This window comes from Monopterus albus, unplaced genomic scaffold (genome assembly GCF_001952655.1).
Source record: "Monopterus albus unplaced genomic scaffold, M_albus_1.0 scaffold59.1, whole genome shotgun sequence".
Taxonomy (NCBI): Eukaryota; Metazoa; Chordata; class Actinopteri; order Synbranchiformes; family Synbranchidae; genus Monopterus; species Monopterus albus.
This window is the reverse complement of record NW_018127939.1, coordinates 1,097,118-1,109,753: the sequence shown is the minus strand read 5'-3', so window position 1 is coordinate 1,109,753 and position 12,636 is coordinate 1,097,118. Positions and strand designations below refer to the sequence as shown.

The 12,636-nt window shown below is 44.3% G+C and overlaps 1 protein-coding gene across 3 annotated transcripts in view; it reads left to right on the top strand.

The window, feature by feature from the left end:
- The window catches only part of cecr2 (CECR2 histone acetyl-lysine reader), a 46,103-nt gene extending 33,467 nt beyond the window's left edge, over positions 1–12,636 (top strand). For all 3 annotated transcript variants that reach the window (XM_020603033.1, XM_020603031.1, XM_020603032.1), the window contains exons 8-19: positions 1,376–1,465; positions 1,699–1,849; positions 2,697–2,826; positions 2,918–2,955; positions 4,079–4,170; positions 4,310–4,436; positions 5,162–5,535; positions 5,637–5,786; positions 6,726–7,530; positions 8,079–10,146; positions 11,508–11,578; positions 12,623–12,636. In XM_020603033.1, the coding sequence (XP_020458689.1) occupies positions 1,376–1,465; positions 1,699–1,849; positions 2,697–2,826; positions 2,918–2,955; positions 4,079–4,170; positions 4,310–4,436; positions 5,162–5,535; positions 5,637–5,786; positions 6,726–7,530; positions 8,079–10,146; positions 11,508–11,559 (4,077 nt within the window). In that variant the 3' untranslated portion in view covers positions 11,560–11,578; positions 12,623–12,636. The remainder of the gene's footprint in view (positions 1–1,375; positions 1,466–1,698; positions 1,850–2,696; positions 2,827–2,917; positions 2,956–4,078; positions 4,171–4,309; positions 4,437–5,161; positions 5,536–5,636; positions 5,787–6,725; positions 7,531–8,078; positions 10,147–11,507; positions 11,579–12,622) is intronic.

Here is a 12,636-nt window from a genome sequence, read left to right as displayed (position 1 = left end):
ATCTTCACACGTCTCTGGCTGCTTCACATGTCACCAGCCACGTCATGGGCACTGACAGCAGGCAGGAGCTCACCTTGTGGCAGCATGGAGCCCCTTGAATGACAGCTCTGCTGTGATGCACGATTCTTTTGACCTTTCTTAAGTGGTGACCCCAGAGGCACTCTATTTTATGTGTGTTGGACAGCAGGGGGGGATTTAGTGCTGGTGGTAAATAAGAGGGGAATTGCGGATCCCCAGGATACATCAGTGCTTCACACTTGGACAAGACAACAAGGGAGTGGGTACAGAAGAGTTGTGGAGTGCACTATAGATAAGATCATGAATGTCTTTTTTTTTTTTTTCTCTTTTCTCACTCTTCCTTTTTCTCTGCTCCATCTACATCTTCCTTCCTCTTTTGCCTCCTTAAATGAACACACACACAAGCTACATGCAGCTGTCACTGCTTTGTAGACCTCCCATAGTTGTTTTATGGATGTCCAGAATCCTGACTATGACACCTCTCAGTGCTGTGAGCTGTGTTTTTCACAGTGCTGCTTCCTTGATGAACTCGGACATGAGCTGCAGAGGCCAGTCTGTTTAGAGCTCACTGGTGTTTCTCTCCTTTAGTGTGCAAAGTATCTGGATCACAGATCTGTCATTGATTTGGATTCAAACGTGGATTGTATACTATATTCTCAAGATACATCTTGAAGAAGTGAAAAAACTTTGAAATTTGGTGCCATATTGTAGTGCAATTGTCTGTTTGAGCAGCATGCCTTTACAATACCTCCTATGATCATTATGATTGCTTAGGAGTGTAATGGGTATTTTTGGGCACTGGCTGAACCTCTCAATATTCGCTGCTCACCCACAGAGATTCGACTGTCTTGGCATTAAATTGGCACTTCTTTATTGTGGCTTTGTCTATTTACACTGAACTTTAAAAAAAAAAAAAAGGTCACACCTGTTTTACTGTTTCTTGTGGCAGAGTAAAGAAGAGTCAGCTCTAACACACCATGCCAGCTTTATACAGAATGGCATGGTAGAAAATTGGTAATCCCACCTTGAACAGACAGTGTAAAAGGGGCTAGTGTGGTGCTGATCTATCTTGATGGCTCAGTCAGTAACGCATCACTATTACAGGCATATCCACATACAGTATGTTGTTCAGAATTTTTTTAAAAAAAGTGTGTTGTAGATGGATGAACTCTGAATAACTGAATATAATCAGAAAAAATATTAACAACCCCACTTGTCAACTACTGCTACTTGGCCTATTAAAAAGCATTTGTTCAGGAATGGTAGGAGGCTCCAGCTGCTTTTGTGTATATTTGGACCATGGATTGTTTAACAGCTATAAGGAGCAGAGCTGAATTTAATCTTTCTTTCTCTTCAGGAGCGGGAGCAGAAACAGAAGCTACTGGATCCAGCCCCAGTACGCACATCACAACGATTCTCTGAAAAGCACATTAACCAAGAGGATGAGGTGTGTGCATCTTTGTATGTGTACATTTTTTGAGATAGTATTGAAGACTGCAGGTAAACAGCTATTTTTATTTGTTAAATCCCTAGCAGTCTTTTGGATTTCTCTATTGCTTTTCTAATACTCTCCTAGTGTTGTATGTATCAATCTTACATTGATATATTTAGCATTATCCAGCTTTCCGCTCCTGAGAGTCCAGATTAGACTAAAGGGCTTGTGTGTATGTGTGGTTTCAGGACAATCTGAAGGCTGTGGCAGAGGAGGAGAAGAAGAAAGATGAAGAGCTGGACAGGCAGGTCTTACTGGCTGAGCAGCGTCGAGAAGAGGAAAGGCTTCTTCAGGAAGAACGACAGAGAGAGAAGCTGGAGAAGATCAAGGCTGTGGAGGGTAAGATGGGTGGCTAATGTAGGTGGATGAGCCACAAATGGAAGCTGTACAACCCCTTGTTTGCAAAATAACCCTTATTTTAAGATCTAAAAAATATTCCTGAAGCTGTGCAGCAACTTTTTATATACTTTTATAGAACAGCAATACATGTAGTTTCACATTCTTTCATCAGTGACCTGTCAACAGCAGCTAGGGGGCTTTCGTACATTTCTCCAGATCAAGGGCAGAATGGATTGTGAAGGGCACCCAAAGCACAGGCTTTTCACATCTCCACATCTACTGTAGCATAGCAGCACTCATAACCATGTGAGTTATGTATAGTACCCAAAGCCTGTGAATGTTCAGGGCCTATAGTCATAGGATCCTTCTCTTTTTCTCTCTGATGTCATCTGTCAAGGGTTAATGAACTGCTGATTGTACTTCAGTGGAGGAGCCTCATTAATGTATTGTAGATGAACAGCAGGACCTGGCCCGGTCTCTGTGTGGAGTGCATATGTGGAATCTTCCCTCAAACATCTTTAATCTGCACAGTAGGGGAGCAGGCTTCTCATGTTAAAAGATAAAGCAGTGATACAGTGTACTCTTTTTCTCTTCTGTTCTTTTGAACAACGATCAGCCTAAAAAAAGACAACTGATAAGTAGAAAGAAAATAATTTGAGCTGCTGATGGCCAAGCTCTGGTTTTCATTGGCTCTCTTGATGGCCTCAAAGGCAGCAAAGTAATTTAAACTGTTACTTAAAAGCATGAAAAGGCAATTAAAACATAGTCTTCCCGCATCCTCCTGACACTGGTGTTTTTTTATTGTTTGTGCCTCTAATTGCCCTGTGTTCATCCCTCTCTCTCTCAGAACGAGCAAAGAGGCGGAAGATGCGAGAGGAAAGGGCCCGGTTGCTGTCTCAAGGAAAAGACCTGCCGCCTGAACTCCTGAATCTGGAACCTTCTTCCCCTGTCCACAAAACACGCAAGAATAAAGAATTGTTAGAGGCTTTCTCTATTTGACTCCAGACTTCACTGTGTGAATGAAGCAAAGTTGGTTATTTGTAACTTGTCCTGTGTTTGACATTTCAGCTATGAAATTGATGAGGACTACACAGCTCTATACAAAGGTCTGGTTACTGAAGGCTGTTTCTTTAATTCATTTCACATTAATCAGTCCCTCCAGGATTTTGTGATATGGCAATCGCAACAATTAATGCAAATTCAGCCAGTGCCCACGAATTCTTCGTGGCTGTGCAGTTTTGTCCAGTTCCCGCATCTTTTCCACAAATTTGTCTCGTCATCGTAATTTCCCACAAGTTTCTACTATTGTAACGGTGACCTGCACAAAACGTTGTCATATGTCACCAAATTCACTTCCTTATTTCAGGTTGTGAAGATGTAGACGTATGACACAAATGTCTCACATTTACAGGCAATAATTACTAATGGCCTTGCAGTGCAATTCCCTGATGTTTTGCAGGAAAGTTTTGCAAACTGTTTTGCACCACATGCAACATTGCAGTAGAACAAAAGACATCACTGACAAACTATTTTTTACAGCAAAACACACCAGGAAAATTGTTGAAATATAGGGACAATAGGCTGAACAAACCACTGTGTTGCATCCATCAAGGTGAGTTAGATTGTCAGTAAGTAGTGGTACCATTAGTGTTGTGTAAATCAGAAAATAAGAAGCGTGCATGTCTGTTTGCGTGACACACTTTTTGTGTGTGACAAAGACAGTAGTTGAGAAATAAAAGTTCTAAACAAGGTGTAAAATATTTAGTCAAAATATGAAGTTGGATGTGTAATGAAATCGGAGATGAGGAGCGTGTATGTGTATGACAGGGCTTTGTGAGCAAGAGAGAACTGGTTCAGTTCTCATTCACGAAGCAGTTGTCTGGCCAATACAGAACCAAATGCCATGAAGAGAACCAACGCATTTCAACCACAGCATCATTACATCTCACCACACTCAGAAGTTGTCTTTGATTTTTAATGATTTACACACTAAACATTACTATTAATTATTTTTGCAATTTTCACTTGCTCCTGTAATTTCACTGCAAAAAAAAAAAAAAATCTTAACATTGCAACACATCGCTAGTTTTTCAATTTTCAGAAATGCTGCAGCAAAATCAGGCATGTTAGGTTGCAACAAACCTAAAAAAAGGTCTGTGAAATCCTGGCGGGACTGTTTAGTGTTTGTTCCAATGTCTGGTCTGATCTGATCTAAGATCTCTTTTCCAGTGCTTGAGGCCCTGAAAGCCCATAAAGATGCTTGGCCTTTTTTGGAGCCTGTGGATGACTCCTATGCCCCCAATTATCATGAGATCATCCAGGTGCAAAATACTGTCATTGTTTTTACTGTTGGTGTTTGTGTTATATTGACGTTATCTTTGTGTGTGGTTCATATCCTAATAACTAATGTATTCAACCATAAATGTAACTGTCTGTGTTCTATTATTCACATCTCCTCAGACTCCCATGGACCTGTCCACCATTGAGAAGAAGCTCAACAATGGGGAGTACGTTGCTAAGGAGGAGTTTGTTGCTGATGTGAAGCTCATGTTTGAAAACTGCGTTGAGTACAATGGAGAAGACAGTGGTAAATGAACACAAACCAGCTCTATCCCCAAAAATCAGTTTCCTTCATTAACAGTCTGTTTCTAAGGCTAATGCATCAAAATCTCTTTCAGTAGGTATATGTTGTCAGAAAGAATTGCATATATGTATTTTTGGGGTGAGAGGCAGGGGGTGAGAGCAGAAGAGAAAGCAAAAGAAAAGGGGCTGGACTTAGTTATGGTTTGGGGCCGGGGACAGGGCAGTCTTGACAGTGATTAATGGGGAGTGATTGAGCTGTGCTCCAGTGCTCAGGGGGATCTGAGCCCTGCAGTGCCAGAGAAACATTCCAGCCCCTAAGCCCCCTGTCTGGAGCCATCCATCCAAATGAATATTCTCCCCGGGGGTGGGGGGAGAAGAGTGGTAAGGGGCCCAGGGTGGAGGAGGGGGAAGGGGTCAACGTACGCCCTCTGACCTGGTCAGCCGGCTAGCGCTGGGCTGAGAACAGAGGAGTAAGTGGAGGAGGAACACATGGCATGCAAATTGGTTTGTAGTGTTTGAGTGTTAGGGAGTGATGGAGAGAGGTGGTGTTTGGGGCGGGGGGGTTATGGTTGCGTTTGTGGATGGGAGGGAGTGACATGCAGATAAAGCTACAGGTATTTTTGTGTGTGTGTGTGACTGTGTTAATGGGGTGCAGAAGATGCGGTTGTGTGCAAGAACATATTTGTTGCCATATGAGCATAGCTGATGTTGATGTCTGTCTGTCCTCAGAGTACACTATAATGGCGGAGTCTCTAGAACGCTGTTTTAGCCGGGCCCTACTAAAACATTTTCCATCAGAAGATGGTGACACAGATGAGGAATTCCACATCAACAGAGAGGACAAGGAGCGCAAGGACAGAAAGCGCAATCGTGGTAGTAAACATTTGGGACCTGAAAGTCTGATCAAGGCCACTGAGCAAGTACAACGCAAGCGAAACTCCCAGGGGGGCAAGGGGAGCACACCCTCAGAGGAAGAGGACAACCTGACACGACCGCCTCCACCCCCTCATTGGGCCAATGGTCCCCCTCACCACCATAGCCTGCCTCTAAACCAACACATCTGTGAAGGAGACTTGAGGGGCATGTACCATCCAGGACAACAGGTACCTGCTGTTGTTTTGCTGAAGTTGTTTAACATGTCACTTCTATATCTGAAATGTACAATAAAAACTTGAATAGTGAATTCTCTTTATTATCTTATCAGCTTTGTCGTGTACCCGGTCCCCCTGGTGCGCATGGTCCCCACATGTATGCCCAGCGAATGGCTATGGATCCACGCTTCAACTACCCAGCTCACGTTCACAGGCATGGAGACCCTAACTTGAACCACTTACCCTACAATTTTAATGTGCAGGTATACAGACCCAGTAAAACTTAATTATAACAGTATGTAAATGACAATTTTTACTGAAGTACAACCTTGTTGTGTTTAGGGCTGCCAAGATTTGTCACTGTAATCCTAAAGTGTTTCAATTAGTTAAACCAAATTTGTTTTTTTGTTTTGATTGTTTTTGTCAATCACTACATAATTGCTGTGAGATTATGTCAGTTGTTTTTGACTCTAGTCACTGGTCGACTCCTGTCAAAGCTACAGTTTTAGAAAATCGTGCTGGCTGTAGCACAGTCGACAGTCTGACTCGTTTGCATAAGAGGTGCGGTGTAAAAGTTTCCAAAGACCCATGGCTTCAAAAGTATGGGAGGACTTCAGACTATAAAAACAAAAAGGTGGTTTGTACACTGTGCAAAGTTTCATTGATGTAACAGCAGCACTAGCGCTATGCACAAGTATCTGAAGAGAAAACACACAGGCGCTATTCTGGATAATGACCCGCCATGTTTATTTATGATTAGTGGGGAGAGCTTTTAATGTCTTTTGTCCTAATCAAGTTACCTGCCTGCTACCTTAGAATTTCCACTGAATAAGTGTTTCAGGAAGTGTTAAGGCTGGGTTTATTCTGCACTCAGCTCTCCTTCTCGCTGTGTGTGTGTGTGTGTGTGTGTGTGTGTGTGTGTGTGTGTGTGTGTGTGTGTGTGTGTGTCCTCTCTTATAGAGTCTGTGGTTGGTGCATGTTGGGACATGTACCATTTTGGAGGGAAATTAACCATCAGTATAATAGTTAATGGGTTAATCCATAGAAAAATGGTTGTTAATTGCAGCCCTAATTGTGTTGTTTAATGAAACGTCACCTGTGAGAGACCTTAGTACTTGGTGACTTTGATGCTGGTTAAAACAGGAAGGCCCACCAAAAAACCTAACCTGGTTTGTTTTCTTTTTTTTTTTTTTTTTTGCCAGCATCGCTTGGTTGAAGGACATCACATGGGTCCCATTTATCCAATGGGCCCAGATTCTAACCAACAGCAGCCTCCACACCAGCAGCAGCACCCCTATGTGGGTCCAGCTCATGGCCCATCGCTGGGCCCACGTCCTGTAGCCATCCAGCCTGGACCTCCTCCTGAAGCCAGCATGTACCCATCTCACCACCGTTCAGAGGGTCGCACCATGCACCCCATGGGCAACAGATTTTCAGTGCCAGAAGGACCACCTCAGCACAACAGCCCAGGCATGAGGGCTCCTGGTATGGCCCTATCCAGTATGTGGAATGGTTTGAATCACCAGGAGAGACCAAATGGGATGCGCGTTCAAGATCCCAACATGGTGAACCAGCGCAGCTTTAGTTATGGTGGAGTACCACCTCCAGTGGGGCCTAAGCCATGGCCAGAAGCTGTTGGATACCCCCACCCTCCTCCCAATGCCCAATATCAAATGTCTACAGCGGTCAGCCCCCCAGGGCCCATGTCCTCACATCCCCTTGTTCCCCACCCAGACTCCTCTGGCAGGACATGCTTAGCTTCCATGCTGGAAAGCCCAGAGATGCTGGCCCTGCAGCAGCTGTCAGCCTCTTCTGGACCCCCTGATGGTGCCCCTCATCACCACATGGGCAACTTTCAGCAGCTTGGGTCTCCACCAGGAATTGGCAGCATCCCAGCTCACCCCTCTCAGCAACCTCCCCCTGCCCCTGAGGTTCAGCTGCTGCGTCCTGCTAGAGACAATGAGCCAGACAGCCGGCCTTCCCAACAGACAGACATGCAGCCCAAAGGTAGACATGACCTTCTCTTGCAGTATTTCACCAGCTGTTCGTATTCCGCATGAAGGAACCCAAATGCAGTCTAACCTCTTTCTAAAAAACATTTTTTTTCTAGACTAGTGTTTGATTGTTAATCAGCACAGTCCTTGCTCTCCCTCTCTGTCAAGTGCTTTTCACAATTTGATTTTAATTATTTTTCATAGTAAGTATCAAATTGAATATTCATTAGTTGAGTCAAATTTATTGCTGGTTGCTTTGGAGGTGCAAAAGAGATGGTATGTCATTTAAGCTTCTAGCAAGCTGACAAATGTGTTTGCATCCTCACTGTTTGGGAATGGTACAGGACATTGGTCAATTTTTAATATGCTAGTTTTGTACTGTTCATTGGTTTGGATAAGTAACATAAAATGACAGACCTCGGTTGTTTCCTTGTCATTTTGATGTCTTTTTTTTGTTATTTGATACAACATTGTTCTTATAATTTGCCATATAATGTTCAGTGCTACCCTCGTGTTATTCTTTTATACTAACCTAGCTTTCATTATTTTGCATGTTGACAGGCAAATCAGACAACAAAATGGCTGCTAGCAACATTTCTGATGAAGCTTCATCACACAAACACACTGTGTCAATTAACCAAGGGGACCCCTCCATCCCTAGCTCTACAGGACACCACAGTGGGTCAGCAGAGGGAATGCAGAGCCCCCCAGTCCCTAACTTGGGCAGCTCACAGGAGAATCCGTCTGAACAAGGGCTCCCACTGAGTTCAACAGAGAGCCACAAGCAGGAGGTAGATGGTCAGAGACAATGTGCCAGCCACTGTCCACCTCAATACAATAGTGCCACTACTGTTTCATCCCATCTCAACACAAGTAACAACAGCTCCACTGATCTAATTCAACCCAACCCCCCTCATCATACACAGAACAGCCCACAGCAAAAAGCTCTCAGCCCCACACCTCCTCCCCAGAATGTACTGCCACTGCATGTAGCAGCATCTCAGCATATATCAGAGAACAACTTATCACACATGCAAAATGCACATCAGCAAAGTGAACTCCAGCAGAACATCCAGAAACAACAGCAGCAGGAGCCTCAGGCAACCAAGTGTACCCCTCCTCAGTGCCACCCTCAGAGCCCTACCCAGCCCATGGTCCAGAGCACACAGCAACAAAATTCTCTCCTACCTTCTCATCATGTCCCCCAGAACGTCTCTCCACAACATCCTACACATAACAGCCCCCTGCATGAGATGCCACATAATGCCACACGACCAGCCCAGCCTGGAACCCCTCAGCCAGTCCCTCTCACATCTTTGCCACCCAGTCATCCTACCCAACAATTACCCTCCCAGCCTAGCCCAACAGGCCATGGAGATCAACGACCTAGTGAGTCTACAGGTAGACTGGGCACAGAAGGCATGGCTGTTCCTCCACAGCACACCACGATGAAATCTGGCCCACCAAACGGCATTTATAAACACCAGGATTTTAGCCCCAATCACCATCAAACGCAGTCCGTGGGTAGTAACCTGGGTATGCAGGCTCACAATCCAGCCATGCCTCCTCACTCCCAGGGCCAGGTAAATGGAGCCATGGGTCCATACAGCATGGGGAACCCTCTGCATCCACACTACAACCAGACAAACATGACCAGGACCATGCCTCCCTCTGCTCACCACCCTTACCACAACCAAGGCATTAACCCCCTCCACAGTCCTGCTCACCACCCCACCTACCACCAACAGGGAGGGACTGCCTACACATACCACATGCCAGGCCAACAGCACCCTCAGGCTCATCCCAACATGTATCCACCTCATCAGTACGAACAGCAACACTACTACCCCCAGCCCCATCTCCAAGCTCCGGCTCATAACCAAGCCAACAGTAGAGGGGGCTATCCTCCAGAGGAGTGGCATCGGTCTCATTATCAGCCTCGCCAGCTGATGCCGCCCACTGCCTACCTACCTGTAGTCAGTGCCAGAGGCAACGTTCACTCGAAAGAGACCATCATGTCACCACTGGGCTCTGAGGGCTCCAGTGGTGCTAGTTTAGTGTCCCCTGGCCCTGTGTCTGAAGCAGGACCACACCCTGGGGGCCGAGAGGAACTAAATTGTGAAATCAGGGAGCGGGTCAGCACAGGCAGCAGCGGTGGCAGTCCAGCAAAGCAGGCTCATAGTGAGAGCTCAGAGCAACCTGAAAGCCCTAAAGAAATCCTGGATCTTGACAGCCATAATGCTGCTGCCCACCGCCGTAGCAGCCAGATACCTCAGCAGCAACACCCTCCTGCCTCTACACACTTGGCATCCGGCTTCATGTATGACCCTTGTGCCATGCACCCTGGGATGCAACAAGGCGGCGTTCCTCCACCACACATGATGTCTCAGGCTGGAGGAGTTAGAAACAGAACTCCTTACCCTGGCCATCCATACCCAGATCCAGGACACTATGCTGCCCAGAGACCTCACCCACACCTAATGGAGGCTCTGCAGCGGCCCCAGCAGCTGCCCTACTCCCTGGGTCAGACACGCATGGCCATGTACCGACACCCCCGCCCTGCAGGGCACTTTCAAGGCATGATGATTCAGCAGAGAGACCTGCCACCAGAACACTTCCTACATCCAGGGTAAAATATCCACCCTTGTGTAGTTTATAGTTTGAAGTAGAGATGCACTGATCAATTGGCACAGATTGGAAATGGCTGGTTTTCAGCGTGATCAGCCTTGACCGGCCAATCACTCTGAGACTTCTGATTATGTGCCAATCAGATTTAGAGGCACAACAGTTCATGTCACGCATGCAGTGACGCAGACCAAAATGTAGCATCATGCATGCACCTCAACCGAGGCTCGCCCTTGTGTCTGTACTAGGCGCATGTTCATTCGTGCATTGGAAGTACTTGGTGTACAAACATTGCACAGAGGAGCCTACAAAAACACCTTGGAGAAGGGAAAGAATGGCGCAAATTTCTGACAAATAGTACACAATGAGGGAATTACTGGCTACACATGAAATGCATGTATATGTACAGTGTATCCAACCCATGGTTAAATGGCAAATACAATCTACACACGCTTTAAAAACGAACTGTGTGCTCAGTAGAAACAGATTCTAATTCTGCTACCTGTTGCACCTGTTTGTATTTGGAGAAATATAAATATTGCACTTAATTTTAATTTGGAAAAAAGAGTGAGAGCAAGACAGACATATAAAACTTGGATACAATGTTTTATTTTATTACAATTTAATTTTTCATTAAATAAAAGTTAGAAAAATCCCTGTGTATGTTGTCAGTTACAGTTCTTCGATAGAAAATCAGAATCAGCAGGTCTGACTTAAAAGAAAAATCTGAAATCAGAATCAGCCAAGAAGATTGCGGTTGGTGCATCTCTAGTTTGAAACTTTCTATTAGTGTTCTCTTTGTATCTGCAGTCTTTGTCTTAAAATGTTTCTGTTTGAGCTTCACCTTACCCACAGCCATGAAATCGGTGCAGTCTTTCACATACAGGTTGCAATTTTCCCCCATTCTACCTTCAAACCATCTAATGGTGTTACGATTAATAAATTAGTTGATATCTGGAAAAAAAAATCAACAGCAGTTTTGATCATCGGTTTATTGTACTATTTTATCAAGCAAAAATGTCACATTTGCATATTCTTCTGTGTTCTGTGCCAGATTGAGTAAGCTTGGAGTTTATGACAATCTTAAAACATTGGCTGTGGCTCTCAGAAATTCATTTCATTTAGTTCATTAATTTTGACTATCTTCTGACATTTTTAAAAATCAATTATTTTTTAAACAGTTAAGTTAAAATAAACCACAGGAAATTGTTAATGAAACCATTGTTTGTGAAGTTAGAATGATTAGAATGGCATTTTTTTGTCAGATCTGACATTAGGAATGGCTTCTGTAAAGTATTCTGTTGGCCCAACAGTGTCACGCTGTACCTGAGCAGCTGGGTGTAACAACATTTTTTGTGGTCACAGGCAACAGATGATGGCTGCACCAAGAGGCCCTAGCAGTAAACAAGGAGTGTGATGAGCACCATTTGATCAAGGTGAGTAAAGTACCTTCTAACACGTTATATTATATAATTTTTTTTCTAGCAGTTTCCCATTTCATCATCCTTCATTAAAGAGAGCTTGCACAAAATGTGTTATGTAATGCTGCATGTTAAAAGCCAACCATGTTCCATCTGCAAACACCTGAGACTAGGAATTCACACTAAAAATGAGATGTAGGCAGTACACAAGCTACTGAAGCATTTGATCCGTTCAGTCCACACTGACTCTGACCTCCATGCAACGTCACTGTCTTCAGAACAGGTGTATCTGTCAGTAAGACAGTGACTGGGCAAATGGTCTGTGGGGATTATGCTGTGTTAAACACACCAGAGAGAAGAAACTTGACTAGGGTAGAGAACAGGGGGTTCCAGGGGTGACGCGTCTCTCACATGCATGTCTCTGAGTCAGTGTAGACTGACACATTTGATAGATTGGAGTTTATCTGTTGCGTGAGAGGAGCAAGTGACAAAACGCTTTCATTTCATTTTCAGCTAATAAAAATCTGTGTGAAATAGGCAGAAAATATCACTTGATATCACTCACAGGCCCCTGAATCGAATCTAATCAAATCAAAACTACATTGTGGTGAATTTTTTAGTATCTGCAAACATTAGATCACTGGAAAAGAGAAATTTACATCCCTAGTGATTTCACCAGTCCACCTGGGGGAAACGGTGGTGGCCGGGCAGTGCACGATGCCTGGATTCATTTGCATGTATTTGAATATTCAAGAATCTTGGAATTCACAATGAAGGACAAAGACCTGATGTGTATTTAGGCCCTTTTCTGGGTCTTGTTGAACTTCTTTTGTGGAAAACTGTTAGACAACAATTTCTCATAATACAGTATTTTTATGTTTTAAAATGTCTCACAAGGAGATTTTTAAATGCTTGCTTATGTGACAGCTCTGCCAGAGGGTCTCCATAAGTCTCTGATGGGACCAAAACACAGATCTGATACATGGCACTGCAAGCTGTTATAGTCCTAAATGTGCTGAAATTTGAGGTGTTTTAACCTGTTGTTCTTCTTCTTTCCAGACATGTTATCATCA